At 41.7% G+C, this 20,308-nt stretch overlaps 1 protein-coding gene across 1 annotated transcript in view; it reads right to left on the bottom strand.

Annotated features, from left to right (window-relative positions):
- Positions 1-20,308, bottom strand: part of STT3B (STT3 oligosaccharyltransferase complex catalytic subunit B) — a 94,049-nt gene that overhangs the window by 33,437 nt on the left and 40,304 nt on the right. Inside the window, exons 2-5 of the mRNA XM_074984397.1 lie at positions 15,463-15,571; positions 12,099-12,386; positions 9,372-9,437; positions 1,950-2,049 (exon numbers count right to left, since the gene is read on the bottom strand). Of these exons, the coding sequence (XP_074840498.1) occupies positions 1,950-2,049; positions 9,372-9,437; positions 12,099-12,386; positions 15,463-15,571 (563 nt within the window). The remainder of the gene's footprint in view (positions 1-1,949; positions 2,050-9,371; positions 9,438-12,098; positions 12,387-15,462; positions 15,572-20,308) is intronic.

Consider the following 20,308-nt stretch of genomic DNA (forward strand, 5'->3'; position numbering starts at 1 on the left):
CGCTTTTTTTAGTTCATCACTAAAATGTATTGATTCTTATGCTGGTAGCACACAGAGTGCTAGAAATTGCCAGGAGGGAGAACCCCTGCTCCAAGCAACAGACAAGCCTACAATCCTCCAGCTAAATTTTAAATCAAAATTTTAATATTTATTGCTCAATGACAAACCATGAAAACACCCATTAAGACCAATACATATAAATTTGTTACTACTGTCAGATGATTTACATAAAATCATAAAACAGATTGAAGCTCTCTTACCTGGCACCCTCAGGTCCTGACTGGTACCAGATGAGAGAGTTAGATGGAAGGTCAATATTTTCTAGCACATTATCAACACTTCCCCTGATTACTGGGCTCTTAGAAAACATTCAGGGGTAAATTACAGCTAAACAACAGCACAGAAGTCTGAGAGCTAGGACTGGTGGCTGTAAACAAACTTTATAGGACCGTGGGAAACTTGGCCACAACCATGCTACATGGTTGTCCAGCTAACTAAAATCATGCTGGATTATGAAGTTTGCCAGATGAGAGTTCCAGATTAGAGAGGTTCAACCTGTATAAGTGCCAAACCAATCAATGAAATACTCTCTAAACACTAGTTACACATACTTGAAAATGGTGGCAAGGTTCTCCTCTCAATCCAGTGCCTTTTGAAGGATTCCTTTGGATTTGACTGACTCCAAACCAGTGGCAGTGGAGGGATGAATCTATTTTTGCGAACCCTCCATGTTTTTCACGCCCAGAGATCAGGAGCCAGCTTTGCTCCACCTCTATGCACATGAGTGGCAAAAGAGCTGGAGAGAAACCCACAAGAGCAGGACCTGGAAGAAGGGCTAGAGGCCACTGAGGATATTGCATGAGATTATGTTGGCTGCTGAGAACCAGGTATGACTCCCTGGTCCAAATCACTCCTTCCTTTCCTGGGGAGACTGGAAAAGGACTAGGTGACCAGCATCCAGTGGGGAGCATCAATGCACCAGCCACTTGGGGTAGGACAGAGACAAGGCATATGTGGAGCACAGCACTCAGTGGGCAATGAAGTTCCATAGGAATAGCAGTAGGAACTACCAGGATACTCCTTCTGAGCCTGGAGCTGGCTGTTTCCCCACAGTCTCAGAAGTTCTCCTTTCTCTCCCTCCACCCCACCCACACTGGGATCATTCTACCCTTCATGTTTATGCTCATCTGTTCTTTAGATCTTAAATTTACTGCTAAACTAAAATTATCCATTTTTTGGGAGACCTCAGAAACCTTCAACTGAGAATTTTCTCTGAAAAATGGTGTTTATCTGAAGCCTGCATACAAGGCAGTGCATCCATTTCTGTTCCTTTTCTACGGCCAGTCTGAGCCACACTAAAGGTCCTGCTTTTCAGAGAGGAGATGCTCAATATTGAAAACTGGGATCTTTTCAGGAGTCTTAAATTGTGCAGCTAAAAACTTTAGTCGCTTTTTCAAAGTCTGGGCAATAACCAAGATTTTATTTAAGTACAAATTGTGTGGAATGCTGCTGTCTCTTGTGAGACACAGCATATTGTAATAGATTGGTTTTCACTTTTTTTCCTGGATAGCTTTAATAAAGCCATAATTAAATGATACAGGAAGTACAGACACATGAAGCCTCTAAAAGTACTATGTAACTCAGTGATTTTCCCCTTCCCACATGGAGTTTGGAAGGGAACAAAATCTAGCAAGGAAATACACACTTGAGAGTTTTGAAATATTAACTACATATAGCATCCTTTTTTTTTTTTTTAATTTTGTAAGCAAGCTAATGGATACACAGTCCACAGCCAATATAAGACTACTTCATATGGATTTTTTAACTTCCTATTTAGTGTAAAATATATTAAGGTCAATTTCACTTAAGGCCTGCCAAACAGAACAGATGTTAGTAAGAATGGAACAGAAATCACTTCTCAAATAATTGATTTTAGACAGGCAGCTCACCTATGTAGACCCTCCTACTGTATCTCTGCATCAAGAGCAGCACAAACACATGCAGTGGAATAAGGTTGATGATGAAAACATAGCCACCCCATGCAGAGACCTATGGAAAAAGAAACTGTAAATTAGATTAACTATAACTTGAGAAAGAGTGGAAAACTAACAGATTCCATTTATATACTACTTATTAACACTATATCATTAGATTCCTAACAATTTTTCATTATTAAATACAGGCTTTATATGAGACTTGTTAGGTGATAACTGGTGTGGGATGAAGAGAGACTGTGTGTATTAGTGAAGATCACAATGGCTATAAAGGTTTGCAGGCGCTGCTAGAGAAGCTCTCTCAATCAGCTCACCCCTATATAACTTGCTAAGATGGTTATAAGTCCAAATCTGTCAAATTAAGATCTCTTTGCTCAAGTATCAGAGAGGTAGCAGAGTTACTCAGTATCTTCAAAAACAACAAGAAGTCCTGCGGCACCTCATAGGCTAACAGATATTTTGGAGCATAAGCTTTTGTGGGCAAAGACCCGCTTCATCAGATGCGGTCTCTCTCAGCTACTTAAATCCTGGATTCCACAGGAAGAAGGAAAGCATGCCCAATTAAGATTTTTTCAGTGCAATACTTTGTATTTAAAAACAAGGTAATCATTCTGGAAAGGTAGGTATCCTAAGCTATAGTGATAAGTATCAAATAAATACTACTAATAAATGGAAATAACAATAATGGAGCTTGAGAGTAAGAATTAAATTTACTTTTTGAAAGGTAATTCTTAGGGTCAAATTAACATTGAGCTAGTCATTATATGCACTCTAATTGAGATAAATATTGCCAAATAGTCAGTTTGAAAAAATTTGCATAACTTTTCAGTCAATGCTGTCGCTATTCCTCTTTTCAAATGAACTATTTCCTCAATTTTCGCAATGCAGACTGAAGTTTACTACCCCCCACAATAGAAATTTTTTACCATTTCATTATCAGCTGATAGTTTAAAGAACACTGATTTAATCAGTAAGATAATATTATGGTGAGGGTACATTTATGTCCAGTCCTGAAGACCGGATCTGGAGAACAGTGCATATGAGGAGCTTGATTAAAACCTCAGAAGCAGTTTAAGTTTCATTACTTCTTCCACAAAAGGAACAGCTACAATAAACTCTTTCAGATCCAACATTTTATTATCCGGAACACACAAAACGAACAACAATTTAACTATAAGTAAATTTTAGTTACGTTTTCCATAAGTTCAGCATAATAAAAGTAAATACAAATAAATACAGTAAATACACTATGCTCATCCCTCATGTAACAAGTACTTTACTTACGAGTACTCGTTAAAACGAGGGAGACACACACCTACCAATGTTCACTAGACAAGTGAACTTCCCCCGCTCATACAAGTCAGCAGCCCCACAGCTGGCTCCCCGCCAGCCACTGGGTCCCTGGTGGGGAGTGGGGAGGAGTCCAGCAGCCCCATGGCATTTCCCCAGCCCACAGCTCCCCACACCACACACCCAGGCTGCTCCCAACACCCACCCCATCCTGTTCCTTTCCAACCCCCCCGCACCCCACCCCAGGTACCTCTGGTGCAGCCAGGAGGAACAAGCTGCCACCTCCTCCACCCAAGCCGCCTACAGGTTTTAACTCACCCTCCCACTCACTCATGGCCCCAAACTGCCCCCAGCCTTCAACCTACTCCCAACCCCAGGTTCACTTACTTTTCAAAAGCAGTGCCACCTGCTGCCACTCCAAGCACTTGGAACCAATCACAGTCTTTTACAAGTATTTTAATAGGAATTTAGCGTTCCTCTTAGAGCTTTTGCTTATGAGCAAAAATTTAGGAACCAATTGTGCTCGTATAGCGAGGGATGAGTATAAACGTTTACCGTGTACAATACAATGGTTGCTGTTAAATAAAGTACTCTGCAGACATATTTGTTTTTTTCTTAACATCTAATCTTGCTTTTCTTTAGTGTTATGCATTGCAAGGTCTACCTCTCTGCTATCCAGAATATTTGAATGTCTGGCAACAATTCTGGTCACGTGGCTGCTGGACATGAAAATTTATATTGCAAAGAATCACCACAAGGGATAATGCAAGTACATTTCCATAAAATTAAAGAGTTTGTACTTACTAATAATTTTAAACCCTGGCCAAATTTTAGCCTGCAACTAGTTTAGTAGGTCTCTTAAAGGAAAAATATGCAATATACCTTCTCGTTCAACTCCAGCATTGTAACCTCAAAATTTTACAGTGCCTTTGAAACAACATATTTCTAATATCAGCCATACATATCCTTGGACACTTATGTGACATTCATAGGTAGATATAGCCAGAGATTTTGCTGCCCTAATCACACTGAAGTGTCTTACTTTGCATACTACCACTTTTCCACCCTAACGCAGGGGTGGGCAAAATGGGTGCAGGCATGAAATTTCATAAGTGGTGCACAGCACGATCAGCTGCTGCGGCTCAGGCTCATCCATCTAATTAAAAATATTGAAATATGTTACTGTTTTTATGTATGTGCATTCACATTTATATACCAATTAAAGTTTTTACAATATACATACTTATTTTCTCATACCTGCCCCAAATTTTTTTTCATGGGAACATAACCAAAATTTCCATTGGTTTGGCTTACATTACACCGGTGTGTTTCTGGTGGGGGGCAGAGGGGTGTGCTAACTGCCGGGATCAAATGTGGGCCCTGCCGTAAAAAGTTTGCTTATCCTTGCTATAACGTGTGTTTAATCCAAAGATGCTACTCAACAAAGAACAGCGGCAGAATCTGTCACTCATGATTTACAGCAGCAAAAATGTGTTACCAGTCTTTCTGTTATTTGATTGAATTTTACCATCATTTAAAGAAAAAAAAATCTTCAATTAGGCTATCTGAGTATGGTAAGAAAACTATCCTATACTAGCATAACTAACCCAGGCCAAATTCATACCTGATTTTATATCAAATGGAAACATGTACACACACCCGGTTTCACGATCAGGTTACCATAATATGAAATAAACGTGCTTTAGAGACAACTGGCCTCTGAAAGAGGAAGTTTATAGCCAATATTTGATTTTAGACCATCTAAAAGCATCTAATGCTGAAGTTTAAAGGGGGTTTAGGCTGCTCTCTACCCTCCTGGGGGAATTCTGCACCAGTGCACAATACAGAAATTAATGTGTGCACAGAATTTCCTTCCCCCCACAAAAACGGGCTGCAGTTCTGCTGGCTGCTACATACAGAAGACACTGCTGAGGGATGTGGGGAGTTACAGGATTCTGGCAGCTGCAGTTTCCAGCACCCCCTGAAGGAAGGAGAGGGATATGTTCTTGAGAAAGATGGTACTACAGGACATAGCCCAGGAAAAATGGACTGTGACTGCACCTGGAAGCTCCTTTTGCTGAAGCGCATAACAAGAGCGAATACACATAGATATCCATTTGGACAACTGTTGAGATGAAACAGGCAGACTCTTGGACTGCTCTGTGAAGGACATGAAGATCCTAGGAGACTTGCACCAAAGCTTGTGCGACTGATGTAGAAAGCCAATGCCCAACGAACGTCCAGAGTGCGCCACACCATACGCGCAGGATCAGAGTGCAGCTTCATGGAGAATGCAAGAAAGAGGATAGGTTCCTTGATGTAAAATGGAGAGGAAACCATAGGAAGAAACCTCATATGAGGACAAACAGACTCTGTCCTTGGTAAACACAGTATAAGGAGGTTCTGCCATGAGAGTGGCAAGCTCTCCTGGCCGATGTGATGGCAACTAAAACCAAGACCTTCATCGACAGATGGAACCAGGAACACGTCACCAGTGGGTTCAAAGGGCAGTTTCATGAGGCAGTTGGGTACATAGTTAAGCTCCCAGATAGAGACTGGAGGATGTACTGACAGGAAGGCGTTTGGTGATAGATGAGGAAGGCAACCCCATCCTCCGCTTGGTGGAACACTGACAATGCCATGGCATGCAGCTGGATAGTACTGAGGGGTAGGCCTGACTCAGATGCAGCAGGTAGCCAAGGAGGACAGGAAGGGGTGCATTGTGAGGAGGAATGGGATGAGTGGCCCTGACGGTGATAGCGTTTACGTGAGCACCAATGAACTCTCAGGACTGCAAGGGTTGACGTGTGGGACTTCTCGTAGTTTATGTAAAAGCACAGACAGAGCAAAAGGTCTGTGGTGGCCATCACCATGCAAAGAGTCTTTGGGAATTATGGCCATTTTATGAGACAATCGACCAGACAGGGAAAGATGATGACCCCGTGACAACGCAGGTGGGTGGCCATGATTGCCAGAGTTTGAGAGAACACCCTGTCCTGTGTTGTCTGATGAAGACGAGGAATGGTGCAGCGAGGAATCTATCCTTACCTCTGAAAGGGAATCCTCAGCCCCAGAGTGCTGCAATGGTGGATATGTTGCCAACATGGTGGGCTGTGGTGACATGTGGTGGTTCATAGACACCATGGATGATGCCAGCGGAGCATGGGAGCAGAGGCAACTGCACCTCCCAAGGTGACCGGGCATACAGGAGCTGGTTCTTGAGAGTGCAGGTAGTAGAGTGCAAACCATGGTGGTGGTGGTGGTGGGCCTTTGGTAAGCCATTGTAGGAGGTACGTCTTCCCAGTTGGGGCGTACAGAGCTGGAGTGCAGTGTTAACACAACATTCCTGTGGTCAGAACCATCACCTCAGGTAGGTGGTTTGGCCCCCGAGCTGTGGGAGAACCCTGTGCATCTAGATGAACGTGGGTACATGGGCAGCACTAGGGATAAGGTACGGCAAGTGGGGTGGTGCCGGGGCCATGTGAGTTCTTGGTGGCGAGACTCCACTATGCCATTTAGATGATGTATTGTGCTCTGGTGCCAGGGGCTTTGGTGAAGTGGTGTCTTGGTGCTGCTTCAGTGCCATCTAAACTGCCACATGCGTAGTGGACTTGCGTAGTGCCAAGTCCGGTGCCTCGTGGGAGTCGCACAGAGGCTTGGAACAGTGTTGCTTGCACTCAAAGTCCGGCACCAAGGGTGGCGTCTTAGTTTTTGAGGACCTCTTATGCCCAGGGTAGCAGCAGCTGAAGCCAGTGGTGCCGATGGCGTAGGAGATGCTGAATGTCGGCAGCTCCACTTTGAGTGCACTCACTTCAGCTGTGACAGTGCGGCGAACATTGCGGCAGTCTTTTCAACTGGTACAACCTGTGAGGACAGTGTCTGAGGTCAGGAACGCTACAGAGAAGGGCCCACCTTCACTGATGGAGTGCTAGCTGAGGTAGAAGGATAAGCAGCGTCCATACCATTGGTCTTCCATGCTGGTTTCTCAGCGGAGGGACACTCTGGGGCCGGTAGCTGGAGGCACTTTTTGTATAGATAAGTCTTGAGCATTTTGGCTCAGTCCCTCCTGGCTCTCACAATGAGGCTGGAGCAATGGATGCAGGACTGGGTTTAGTCACCCTCACCCAAGCACTTGATATAGGAGGCATGGCCGTCAGAGGCTGACACGGCTTCTCCGTATGTTGCGCTTCGCTTAAAGCAGGGGTAGTCCAGCATGGCGATGACAAAGCAACTTTTTTGTTATTAGAACATCTAAGAGGAGAAGTAACTTGGATAAAGGTAGATGAACACTAAGCTAACTCACTCTTTTTGTCTTTCAGAGAGAGAAAGAAAAGCTCCATCTGCAGCTGACAGTGGCAGAGAAGGAAGTGAGGGGCCCATGCCCCGGGCCTATCAGATAGCATGAGGAGACATTACTGCGCATGCGTGTTGCAGGAAGCACAGGTGTACAGTGCAGGGCTGGAGTCCCCTTTAGCCCCAGAGCCTCCCTCCCCTCGAAGCCTCCTCCACAGGGCCAGGGCTGGAGCCCTGCCTTGGCATTAGGCCAGAGCATGAAGCCCCCTCTGTGGGACTGGGGTCAGAGCCTCCTCCCTGTGAGCCTCCTCCACAGGTCCGGAGCCATGCCTTGGGGCCTGGCCTGAGGGCCAGATACCTCCACTGCATGGGGCTACAACATGTGACTGGTGCCAGGGCTGGGGCTGGAGTTCCCCATTCCTCCCCTGAACCCTCTCTGTGGTGCAGGGCCAGAGCCCCCCTACCTTCTGAGCCTCCTCCATGGGGCCATAGGCCCTGCCCCCCCAACTCCCAGCTATGGAGCCACAGCTCACTTCCCCCAACCCTGGGTGCCCCTTCTGCAGGGTCAGGGCCAAAGCTCCCCTCCCTCTGAGCCTCCTCTGTGAGGCTGCAGTCAGTGCTCCACCATGGAGTCGGCTGTGAAGTTGGGGCTGCAGCTCCCCTCCCAGGAACCCCCTCTGCAGCATGGGGCTGGAGCCAGAGCCCACCTCCCTGAAGCCCTCCCTGTAGCACAGGGCAGGGATCGGAGACCCTGGACCGCTCCCACGCTGTAAGCAGGACAATTAGTGACTTTAAAAAAATATCACCAGCACTCAGGCTATACGCAGAGGTCAAAAGGTCAAATTTCAACACACTGCTTCAGAAAGGTTGTCGACCCCTGCTCTATTCTACCTGAAAAGATTTTTCCACCCTGCAAGAAACCCTTCTCACCACAGCATCTGGTCCCACTCGAGTCAACCCATTTCCTTAAAAGGACAGTCTCTACTACAAAAGAACTGCTAGCCTTTTTGCTGACAGACTTTCTCCTCTGCCTTCCTCCCAATCTTGCAGAAATTCCCATTTTCATAGAGTCTCAGATTTTTAAATCCAAAAAGTAGCATGATGATACTTTCATCAGACTTCTTTCATAACACAGCTCACTAAATTTCACCCAATAATACTTGCACTGAATCAGCAAACTGTATTTGAACTGGAGCACTGCTTTTAGATTCAGTTTTAAAGACTTCAATGGAAAGCTGTGCTAGACTAATGGCTAATAATTCTTACTTAAAAATTCATACTTTACTTCCAATTTAATTTTTTTTTTAATTTCAACTTTCAGCCATTAGATCCTGTTACACATCTTGGTTACATTAATTACTCTCCTAGTAGGAGTTACCTTCTTCCAGTGTACAAACTTGCAGGTGGTGATCCAGTCAGCTCTTGCATTTCTTTGACAGATTAGATACATTTATCTCACATTTGTTAAGGCCATCCACCCAATATCTATTAATTTACTCTAATTGAGATAACCTCTTCTACTGTCAATCGGAGCCTCCACCAACACTGCCACCAAAGGAACCTGTCTGCCCCTCATTTGAAAATTCTTGGCGCGCACGCACACACACACGGGGAAAAATTATTTCCCAGAGAAAACAAATCTTTACAAAAGGCCCTGAATAGAAAAGGAAACATTAGCCCTCTTTGTTGAGTTAAACAGACCAGAAGCAGCAGCTGTCAGGTTAAAAACAAACCTGTTTTCACTCAATTGACTGAAAAGAAACAGATCAGTTTATGTACAAATTAAGGGCTTACCATATAAAAGTACGATAGACAGCAGCATATTGTCCAAAAGACTGACCCAGTTTTCACAGACTTCACCTTTAAAAAAAATCAAGTATTCAAACATTACAAGCTGCAATATTAGACAAACCAGTTAAAAATAGCATTACAAAATTCTGTGATCCCTGCCAAAAATGTAGCTTTTAATGAAAAGCCTGGGTTAAAGCAAAAAACCTCCCCCAGTCAGTTTGTTTTAATAACTTAATTGCCCACATTGAAATTCATTGAGGCAGTTCAGAAAGACAATGCCTGTAGAAAAGTGCAATTTGGTTCACCTGCATAGGACCAAACAACCTTAACAGTCTATATGCAACACTTCACTCAAATTGGTGCTAGGATGTGACACAGTAGATTAGTGGTTCTTAACTTATTTACCACTGTGGGTTGTGCATGCCGCCCTCTGTATGTTATGTGGGCCGCATCCAACTTTATACTCACTGCCTTTATGGCCCTGAAGATGTCAGGTTGGCTCCCACATGGCCCATGGGCTGCAGGCTGAGAAATGCTGCACTGAACGCTTCAACCTCTGAGGCAGAAAAGTAGTTGCAGTATCTCTGTGCTACTTACAGTTTGGTGTAAACATAGACCCCTGGATGATGACCATCAACTCTTACCACAGCTGCTCTAAGAGTCCTTGTATCATATTAGGAGGGTAAATACCATTCTAGTCTAAAAAATAACTGAAATCCCACATAGAGCTAGTGGATAAATGCAGGTATCACTGATGGCATAAGCTGAAGACAATGGGTTTCCACAGATGCTGACAATATGATCTGACTTGGAGATGGTGTGCTAGATGGAAAGAACCCATTTTTGCCTGAGAGCACCCATGGCAGTTTGTTGGGCTGTGCTTGAACAAAATATTCTTTAATATAAAATTTGAATCTATGGCAATTATTGGTAGATTCTTTCAGGGGTTGGTGATGTACCACGGCTGCGTATCCTTTATAATACATTAAGCCTCAGTTGTGGACTACTACTGCTTTACCAGTTCAGTAGTTAGTTACTTTGATAAGTAAGTACATATTTTTTAGTGCATCCAAATTTAAGATTGTCAGCATTCTGTGGATTTTCATTGTGATGAACTACTACACTGCTGAAGGTGCTGGGGAAAGCTAGAAGTCTTGACAGAATAGGGTACAGCTGGAGTTTTGGCTTGTGAAGATTCGAGAAACGGTTTTGTGCTTTAGTACTCCACCCACTCTTACCTGCTCCCCTTGTGGTAAGAGTAGAGATTGATTTTAAGTTTGGGGAGAGGTGAATGAACTTCTTGTTCCTTATTCAGCAATGTTTGGAAACAAACAGGTCCTCACTGCAACCTGACAATATTTAATATTTCAACAATAACAAAAAATGGTCAGCCTATTGATTGTACTAAGATCAGCAGCAATGACTTAGGTCTTGTCTGCTTGGGGAAATTTCTCAACATAGCTATCGCAGAATAATTATTTCACAATAGTTAATGCAGGTAAGTGCCACTGTGTGGACTATTTTAAAACTTTTCTTCAAGAGAGAAAGTAATCAACTAGTTTAAGCATAGAAGAGTAATTATTTTGCGATGGCTATGCCAGGAAATTCTACCATGAAGACAAATCCTCACTGTTGACATTTACATGGTAATAGGCTTCAAAACTAATAGAATCAATTTATATCTCACATAAATACTTTTCTGGATGTCTGCATACTCAGGCAAACATCGTTGCTACCATTTTCTACCCTGCCTCTCTTCCCCCACATACAGCTGGGAGCTTGCTCAATGCCAATGGTTTAATCAAAAGACCAGCTAATGCTACCCACCACCACAAAAATGGTAAAGCTCTGCCTCTTTAATGAAGCTGTTGTAAGTAGGACTATTAGTGACTTTAAAAAGCATCACCAACACTTGGACTATAGAGGTCAAATGGTAAAAATTCTGCACTCCACCTCAGAAAAGTTGCTGATCCCTGCTCTAGCTGCTTCAGTTATACTATTTGAGCTGCCATCCATTTAGGAAAGACACTAGGTTTGTATCAAGATGTACATATTAAGTTATAAAATGATGGAATGGCAGAACTTTATACTGGTGATGGTCAGCTCGGACACTGCTTTATAAAATACAGTGATGCTTTTGTTTAATTCTATATGAGACCTGAATATTTATACTGTTTTAAAAGCACACCGCTATCAATTTTTGACCGTTTTTCTGGCTCTGCTCCCTTATTGTCTAATTTGTGTTCAAAGGTATTTGCTGTGCACAACTTCTTACATTATTTACACTAGCCTAGGAAAATCTAGTGGGTTAATCCTGCCTATGACTCTTTTTGTCATGTAATGGTACAGGAATGTGTTCAATCCGTGCTAACAAGCAGGCTGTTTGAAAAATGCTACCAGTTTTCGTCACTTCACATATAGCAGCAGAATGAAATACAAGAAAACCTCAATTTGTCCTAAAAATGTAAACCTTTTATTGTTAGAGAACACCCTTCATAAAAGTAGCATGAGAAGCTTATTTATACTGAGGAACAACACTGCAGCAGACATTCATATTTGACTTTTGTTAGAGACTATCAAATCTCTAACACTATTCTAGAAGGTAATGAGAATTACAGAAGGAAGCAAAAAATTCTAAGGAACCAAGATTGGGTCCTAATGCAATGACCATGAGCAAGGTCAGGAAAACAGGCCGGGGGTGGGGGACAATAAATCTGAGCAATTACTTACCCACAAATAGTACGTGAACTGCAGTGCAAAAATAGCTATGCCTTCATTATCAAAGGATCCTGCTACTGATCGAGATATGTAACCTGGTACTATAGCAATAAAACAGGCAGCTAGAAGCCCAGCTCCTTGGTTCCACAGTTCTCTTGTAAGCAGAAAAGTAGAAATAGATGTAAGGCCGCTAAAAACTGGTGCTAGGAATACACATACATCTCTTATGTGGACTGTTATATTTAGCATATTTAAAATCCAATGTATAAGGCCTGCTGTCACCATCAACCCTGGGTAGACCTAAAAGAAAAAATCAAATTATAGTATTTCAGGATTGCAGAAAGGTTCGACTATAAATCTATTTGCATACAAATCAGCAAAAGATACTTATTGATTAAAAATAAAGAAAAAAATAAAATTACTTTGATTGCTTTGAACATGTCTGATACCATAACTCAAGGCAGTTTGCCACACTTTGGCTACGTCTACACGTGCACCCAACTTCGAAATAGCTTATTTCGATGTTGCGACATCGAAATAGTCTATTTCGATGAATAACGTCTACACGTCCTCCAGGGCTGGCAACGTCGATGTTCAACTTCGACGTTGCTCAGCCCAACATCGAAATAGGCACAGCGAGGGAACGTCTACACGCCAAAGTAGCACACATCGAAATAAGGGAGCCAGGCACAGCTGCAGACAGGGTCACGGGGCGGACTCAACAGCAAGTCGCTCCCTTAAAGGGCCCCTCCCAGACACACTTTCATTAAACAGTGCAAGATACACAGAGCCAACAACTAGTTGCAGACCCTGTATATGCAGCACGGACCCCCAGCTGCAGCAGCAGCAGCCAGAAGCCCTGGGCTAAGGGCTGCTGCCCACGGTGACCACAGAGCCCCGCAAGGGCTGGAGAGAGAGTATCTCTCAACCCCCCAGCTGATGGCCGCCATGGAGGACCCCGCTATTTCGATGTTGCGGGACGCGGAACGTCTACACGTCCCTACTTCGATGTTGAACGTCGAAGTAGGGCGCTATTCCCATCCGCTCATGGGGTTAGCGACTTCGACGTCTCGCCGCCTAACGTCGATTTCAACTTCGAAATAGCGCCCAACACGTGTAGACGTGACGGGCGCTATTTCGAAGTTACTGCCGCTACTTCGAAGTAGCGTGCACGTGTAGACGCAGCCTCAGGGTGCATCTACACTAGGAACTAACTTCCGAGTTACACATTACATCGAACTAGCCAGCAGAGAGTCTACACACATTTTCCCTTACTTCAAAGTTATTTTTGTAGTGTAGACACAGCCTTTATGTCAATAATCATTTGATAACGTGGCAGAAACCATTTTGTCCAGTTATATGATGAAGCAAACACATACAGGTTCAAATTTTCTCTGTCTTAGAAGTTGTGAGAAAGAAGATGATCGTGTAGATCAAGCATAAGACCAACACACATTAGTTCTATTTCTAGTAAACCTAGTCTTAAAATTTCAAGTAATCTGAAAGTCATGCAAAATTGAAACATTTCCTAGAAACTTATGTACAGTTTTAATTTATCATTTTTCCTAGTTACACCATTGGCTTCCTATATGACATCTGCCAAATTGCTTAATCTTGCTGTGCTTCCATTTCCTATACCTGTAAAGTGGGAGATATTAATCTACGTATCAGAATTTTGTGACCATTAAGTCACCGCTGGTAAACAAACAACCCACACACCCCCTCGGATGGATACTTCTTAAATATGTAAGTGCAAACTACTTCAGACAGCAGGCAACTTTGGCTATGAAATATTTGAAAGAATTTAGAAAGGAGTTAAGATAAGCTCCACTGAAGTATGTTAGATTTGCATAAGTCTACTGAATCTGATAACTATATCAACTACAGGTTGAACCTCTTTAGCCTACACCCTCAAGACCTGTCTGGTGACAAATGAGAGAATTTGCTAGACCATACGAGGTCAGTATTATCTAGCAGCATTATGAACACTTTCCCTGCTTACCAGGCCTTTAGAAGGCACTTAGAGGTGAATTACAGCTAAACAACAGCACAGAACACTGACAGCCAAGACTGGTGGCTGTAAACAAACTTTATGAGACTACAGGAAACTTGGGTATACCCATGATAAAAGTAGTCATCTGGCTAACTAAAATCATGCTGGATTACGGATGTTGCCAGACTAGAAAGGTTCAATCTACACGTGATTTCAAACAATGTTAAAACATTCTAAGTGACAGTTTTATTCTGCAATATTAAGAGCTCAGTGAAACAATGGTGCCTATGTACTAGAATATTAAAAAAATTTCAGATGTCTTAACTGCCCTGAAAAAACAATGTAAGACATTTATGTTGAATTGAACTTTAATATGGGTATTCCCAGAAATGTCTCCAACCTAGTTTCAGAGGTGAAAATCTGAGATGAAAAAACCCACTAAATATGTTAAAAGAACCTCTGAAATAGGACAGGAATTAAAAATAAATTGCATATTTTTATTTTAATACTTGTCAAAAAGGACTTCAAAATGTTATATAAAACTGGTTTATTAAAATTGTTTAAAATTAAAATAATGTGATTCAATTTATTGCATAACCATTTAAACAAATACAAATGGTATTTAGTCTCTTATTACTGAAGAAAAGGTGCTTTTATGGGGTTTTCAGCACATGTGCTTGCCATTTGGTCTCTTTACACTCTTCTAATGTCAGTCTTACATGAATCAGCATTTCATTGGGCTACAATTTGATGTAATTTAATTTCTTCTTCTATCCTTCCTGTTTACTACTTCAGATCCAAATTCATTTTCTCATTTATTTTTGATATTCCTTAGAAAAATCTTTATTTCCCCTATTTTTAATCTAAATATATTATTTTGCTGGTGCAGTCCAACATAATTTTCTATACGCTCATAAATACCCACATTTTATATATATATATATATATATATATATATATATATATATATATATATATATATATATATAATAAATCTAAACTTTAGCCATTAACATGAAAAAAGCCTTACATTACTCTTGGCATCAACTGAAAAATGCACAGTGAACCATATCATCACAGGTAGTAATGGTGCATTTTACCACAAGATAACAGGAAGGTTAAGAAGTCATAATAGTCTGAACTACTGATATTGAAAGTTGACACGTAAGCATTTACTTTTAGCTACTGATATGCAGTAATTCTTCTTACTCAAGAGGCATAAAACTACCTTTGTAGTATTAGTAACTGAAATCCATTTTATAGCTATTATGAAAATTAAAAGTCAATCACATTGTTTCTCTTTTAACCCATGCGATAATTTTACTTGTAGTTGTACTTTTGAATTTTTAAAAGTCACCATAAAGTGATTATTCGCATACTTACAGTCCCACCTACTATTCTTCCCAGTGGATACCATGCTCTTTCATCAAACCAATTTAAAAATTCATAAAACCCATGGGATGCAAGGTGATGAGTTGATCTATAGTTAAACCTAAAAAAGGAAGAGATTTTCAATATTAACTTCAATTATTCCGGAGCAGCCACTGCTAATCTCCTCTTTCCATAAACTAAGAAACAGTAAATTATAAATCAAACAGCTGAGTCAAGTGCCAAGGCTTAAGTTTAGAAGAAATAAATACATACAACGTTCAATTTTGGGACTAAATAAAAGTTTGGAATCAACTTGCCCAAAGTTATATTCTTCCCATTTATCCACCATAAAATTGCTTGCAGACTTAAAACTGATATTTAGAGAGACCATTCAAAACGTACCCCTCCTTTTATAAGCTTATTTTAATATTGGTCAGACATTCTCTCATTTTCTAAACAAAAAAGCAGTCCAGTAGCACTTTAAAGACTAACAAAATAATTTATTAGGTGATGAGCTTTCATGGGACAGACCCACTTCTTCAGATCATAGCCATATCAGAACAACTTTCCTTTAACCTCTGCATCATGCAAATCAAATCTTTAAATGTAATAAATTGAATCAACAGATAACTCAGTCAGATCATTTATGATACTGACAAAAATAGGCTTCAGATTGTGGCAGAATTTCTTCATCAAGTATACAAGTAGTACGTATTTTACTGCCACCTTTCAACACACAGGATCAAGATGAAGTACCAAAACAGACAAAACCAGCACAACAGCATTCTGCATGTCAGTAGCCATGTTGCAATTCAGTGGACTCAAGTTACACCCCATGTTAATAAATATAAAATAAAATTCTAAAACCAAGTTTCTGGAACACATTTTCTGTAATCAAAATCAATTACCTTCAAAGCTTAAGAAAAAAGAATCTTCTCTTACGTAAGTGTCTACCTATTCAGTTTAACATTTCACACCACATATCCCAGAGTTTTAAAAGAATGAGAGTAGCATGTTATCCAGATAGCGCAAGTGCAACCAAGCTCCTGAATACCTGAAAACAATTTTAGTATCCAAAAAGACATTTAAACATATCTTTATCGGTAATTTTAATTGACAAAACAAAAAAGCACGAGAAACTGAAATTCAGTTAGAGACCAGAAGATTGCAAGTTCATTTGACTGATGAGTTGGTTCAGTAAAAATGAAGTTGAAATTGTATTTTTAGTGTACAATTTTCAATATACACACCTTTGCAATGAATAAGATACTGTACTGAATAGGCTCCCTGATAACATACTGTGTACTGTAAGAATAAACCAATTATGGTTATATTAGTACTGGGGGAATTCTGCAATTGTGCATTTGGAACCATACTAAAATTGCACAATTCCCCCCAGGACTGTTATATAAGAAAATTCATAAACATCTTTCAAACATAGCAAGTTTCAATCATATCAAACTGCAACGTTCCATTAATATCTAATAAGCTTGCTACTATTCCCATTTGACTACATTGCTAAATATAAATTCTTCATTTCTGAACTGTCAACAGTAATATGAGCAGTTAAACACCACGCCTGTAAAACCTACGGTCTTATCTAAGCATAGCAAAGATTTATCATTAATTTGATTGGCACCAATAGTATGAACCAAAGGAAGGCACAGTCCCAGCCTCAAGAAACTTACAATCTACACAGCTGACACAAAATGCATAGAACAACCCTGTGGCTGATGGAGTTCTAGACCGAGAGCATGACTTTGGTTTGTTCCATTTTCTTAAATGAGTTGGTGATAACATTTACTGACATCATTTAATTTAGACATCCTTTAACAAATCTCAACTAGATGCTAAAAGAAGACAGCTAGTATTTATTCTGACACTATTCCAAGACTGTTTAAATCAGGGATGCCCAGCCCGCGGAGTCTTTTTAATCGGGCCCACAATGCCACGATTTTTAAAAGGCAGGTGAGTAGCTCTGAGTCGCACATGGCTTTTTAAGAAGCCATTTGTGGCTCACATTATCGCTGCCTGACTCCTGCCTGCCACGCTGAAAGCATAGCACTCAATTTAATTGGTTTAATGGCCAGTAAGTGCTATTGTTCAGCGTGGCAGGGTGCTGAAAGCTCTCTCTACCAGGTAGCTCTTTGAGCAATAAAATGCTCAGAGACACAGGAGTGTTGTGCTCCGCTCCACGCATGTGTCCCTCCCCAGTGCTTGGAAGGTGAAGTGCAAGGCAGCAGCAATGGTGGCACCTGTGGCAGCTCTGGTGAGTTGCCAGCATGGGATTATAGTGGGGAGGAGGGATGCTTAGCTCTGGAGAGGGAGATGGGTTATAGCAGGAAGATTGGGGGTACCTGGCTCTAGGTGATAGGAGAATTGGGTTAAAGTGAGGAGCTGGGGGTGCCTAGTTCTGGAGGAAAGGAGGGGGAAATTGGAAGTTTTATATGTCTGAAAATTGGGGGGTACCTTTTTCCCCCCCTCTTCCTGAAAAAAGGTACTTTTTTTTGTTTAAAATAAAGGTTGAGAAACACTAGTAGACCTCTAATTGGTTTAACAGCTTGCAGGAGGGATCTGGCTGTTAAACCAATTAAATTGAGTCGTATTCTTTCAGCATGGCAGGGAGCTGCCCTTGCAACAATGTTCAGGAGTAATTTGGGGCTGCAGGGGGCTTAAGGTTGGGGGCGTGGGAGGTCTAAAGCTGGATGGAGTGGGGATGGTTTGGGGGCTACTTTGTGTTCAGCCCCCAGAACATATAAAAAATTGCCATGTGGCCCCCGATTCAAAAAGGTTGCACACTCCTGGTTCAAATGAGTGAAGAAAAAACATACCCATATACCTTTTCCTTGTGCTGTAAACTACAGGTTGACCCACTCTAGTCCAGCACACTCTCATCCGACAACATCCATGATCTGGCATGATTTTAGTTAGCTGGATCACCACTTATCATAAATGTGGCCAAGTTTCCTGTGGTCCCATAAAGTTGTTGACAGCCACCAGTACTAGTTCTCGGTATTCCATGCTGTTATTTAGCTGTACTTTACCCCTAAATATTTAAGAGCCCAGTAAGCAGTGCAAGTGTTGATAATGCTGCTAGACAATATTAACCTTCCATGGTCTGGCAAATTCCCTCATTCAGCAGAGATCAGGTCCCGAGGATGCCAGACTACAGAGGTTCAACCTGTACTGTTTAATTTCCTAGTTTGATAGCATAATCTTAAATCTTTAATGAATCCTGTCAATTGCCAGTGAATATTAGTGAAGAAATTCCTTTTTATTTATATCATGATGGAAGAATTTTACTTTACACCTCTCCATAGTACACTTTTGATGGCCCACCTTGGAAAGCTGGAGTTAGTTCACTGTCTGGAAATCACTACACAAGGTACAAACAGTGATTTGCGGAAAAGTTTTGTCCCAAAGAGGTAATACACGGAACATGGCAAATCAACTGTGCCTTTCAAGCTCTTGGAGGGAGGAGTTGGGGGGGGTGAAGCATGAATCAGCCAAATGATGGTGCTCTGAAGCACTGAGAGCAGGAGGAATAGAAAGTGCAGGGCTACAGTGTCCCAGTGTGCAAGAGTCAGGGAGGAAGAGGAAGGCAGAGGATGCAGGTGGAACCCCAGTGAATCACTGGTTGCCACTCCTGCCAATAATGCGGCTCACTGAGACAAATGAGGGTTTCATGCAGCACACTCATTAGTCATTTATGGTGTAGATAGTGCTTGGTGCTGTCATGAATGCAGAGGACTGTACTTGATGACTTCTCAAAGTTCCTCCCAGTTCTATTATTCTATCATATTACCCCAAGAGTGAAAGCCTCACTTCTGTATAAGTTACTACAGCTTGCACCTTCCTACTCCAGCATGGCTGGGACCTGAAGGGTCCCAAACAAGAGAATTTGCCAGACCAGGGGAGGTCCAGGAGACTGCACAGACCCAACCTCCCAATTTCCCTGGAGCAGGCTGTGGACTCTGGCTCTGACATGCCCGCTACTCTGAGGCAGGCAGGGGCACTCCTGCCAGGCTGCCACTCCAGCCCCAGCCTATGCCCTGCAGACACTGCTCTGGCCCTATCCTCTGGACTGTCTGGGCCTGGAACATCATGGCCAAAAAGAGAATACTAGGTTTAAGAGGTGTGATTTGCAGACACTGGAGTTAAATTTCTAACAACTCTGCAGGCTGCATGTGCAAGTGAGCTGGGTGAATTGGGTTAAACGTGCCTCTGAGATACTGACAGTTGGAGACAAAAGGAAAACTGGAATAGAGACCACTATGTATGCAAAGCAGAAGTGAGGAGAGAGAAGTAAGAGAAAGAAGAGAATAAAAACACAAGACAACAGAGCATAACATTTTCAGTTCTACAAAAGAAAAAAGAAAGAACCCAGGAACGGAAATAAGGTCTAAACTATTAGTGGGTTTGTTTCCTTTAATTAATTAAATAAAAGTTAATGTACAATTTTACACCTACACATTCTTCATCAGTATATGACATAATGGAGCAAATAACTAAACAATGAAGATCTAAGCAGTTGAAGTAAGGTGATAAATAACAGTCAACATGGATTTTCCAAGAACAAATTACATCAAACCAATCTACTATACTTTTTTGACAGTGTAACAAGCCTTGCGGAGAACAGAAATGTAGATGTGATATAGCTTGACATTATTAAGGTTTTCGACACTGTCACAGAAGAGTGACGCATAAAACAAGCTAGGGAAATAAAGCCCAGATGAATCTATTATAAGGTAGATACACAACTGATTAGAAAAGCATATTCAGAGTAGCTATAAATGTTCAAGCAAGCTGGAAGGGTTTTCATGGATCTGTGGTTGGTCTGGATCTATTCAATATCTTC

The sequence above is a fragment of the Carettochelys insculpta genome, chromosome 2 (assembly GCF_033958435.1).
Source record: "Carettochelys insculpta isolate YL-2023 chromosome 2, ASM3395843v1, whole genome shotgun sequence".
NCBI lineage: Eukaryota > Metazoa > Chordata > Testudines > Carettochelyidae > Carettochelys > Carettochelys insculpta.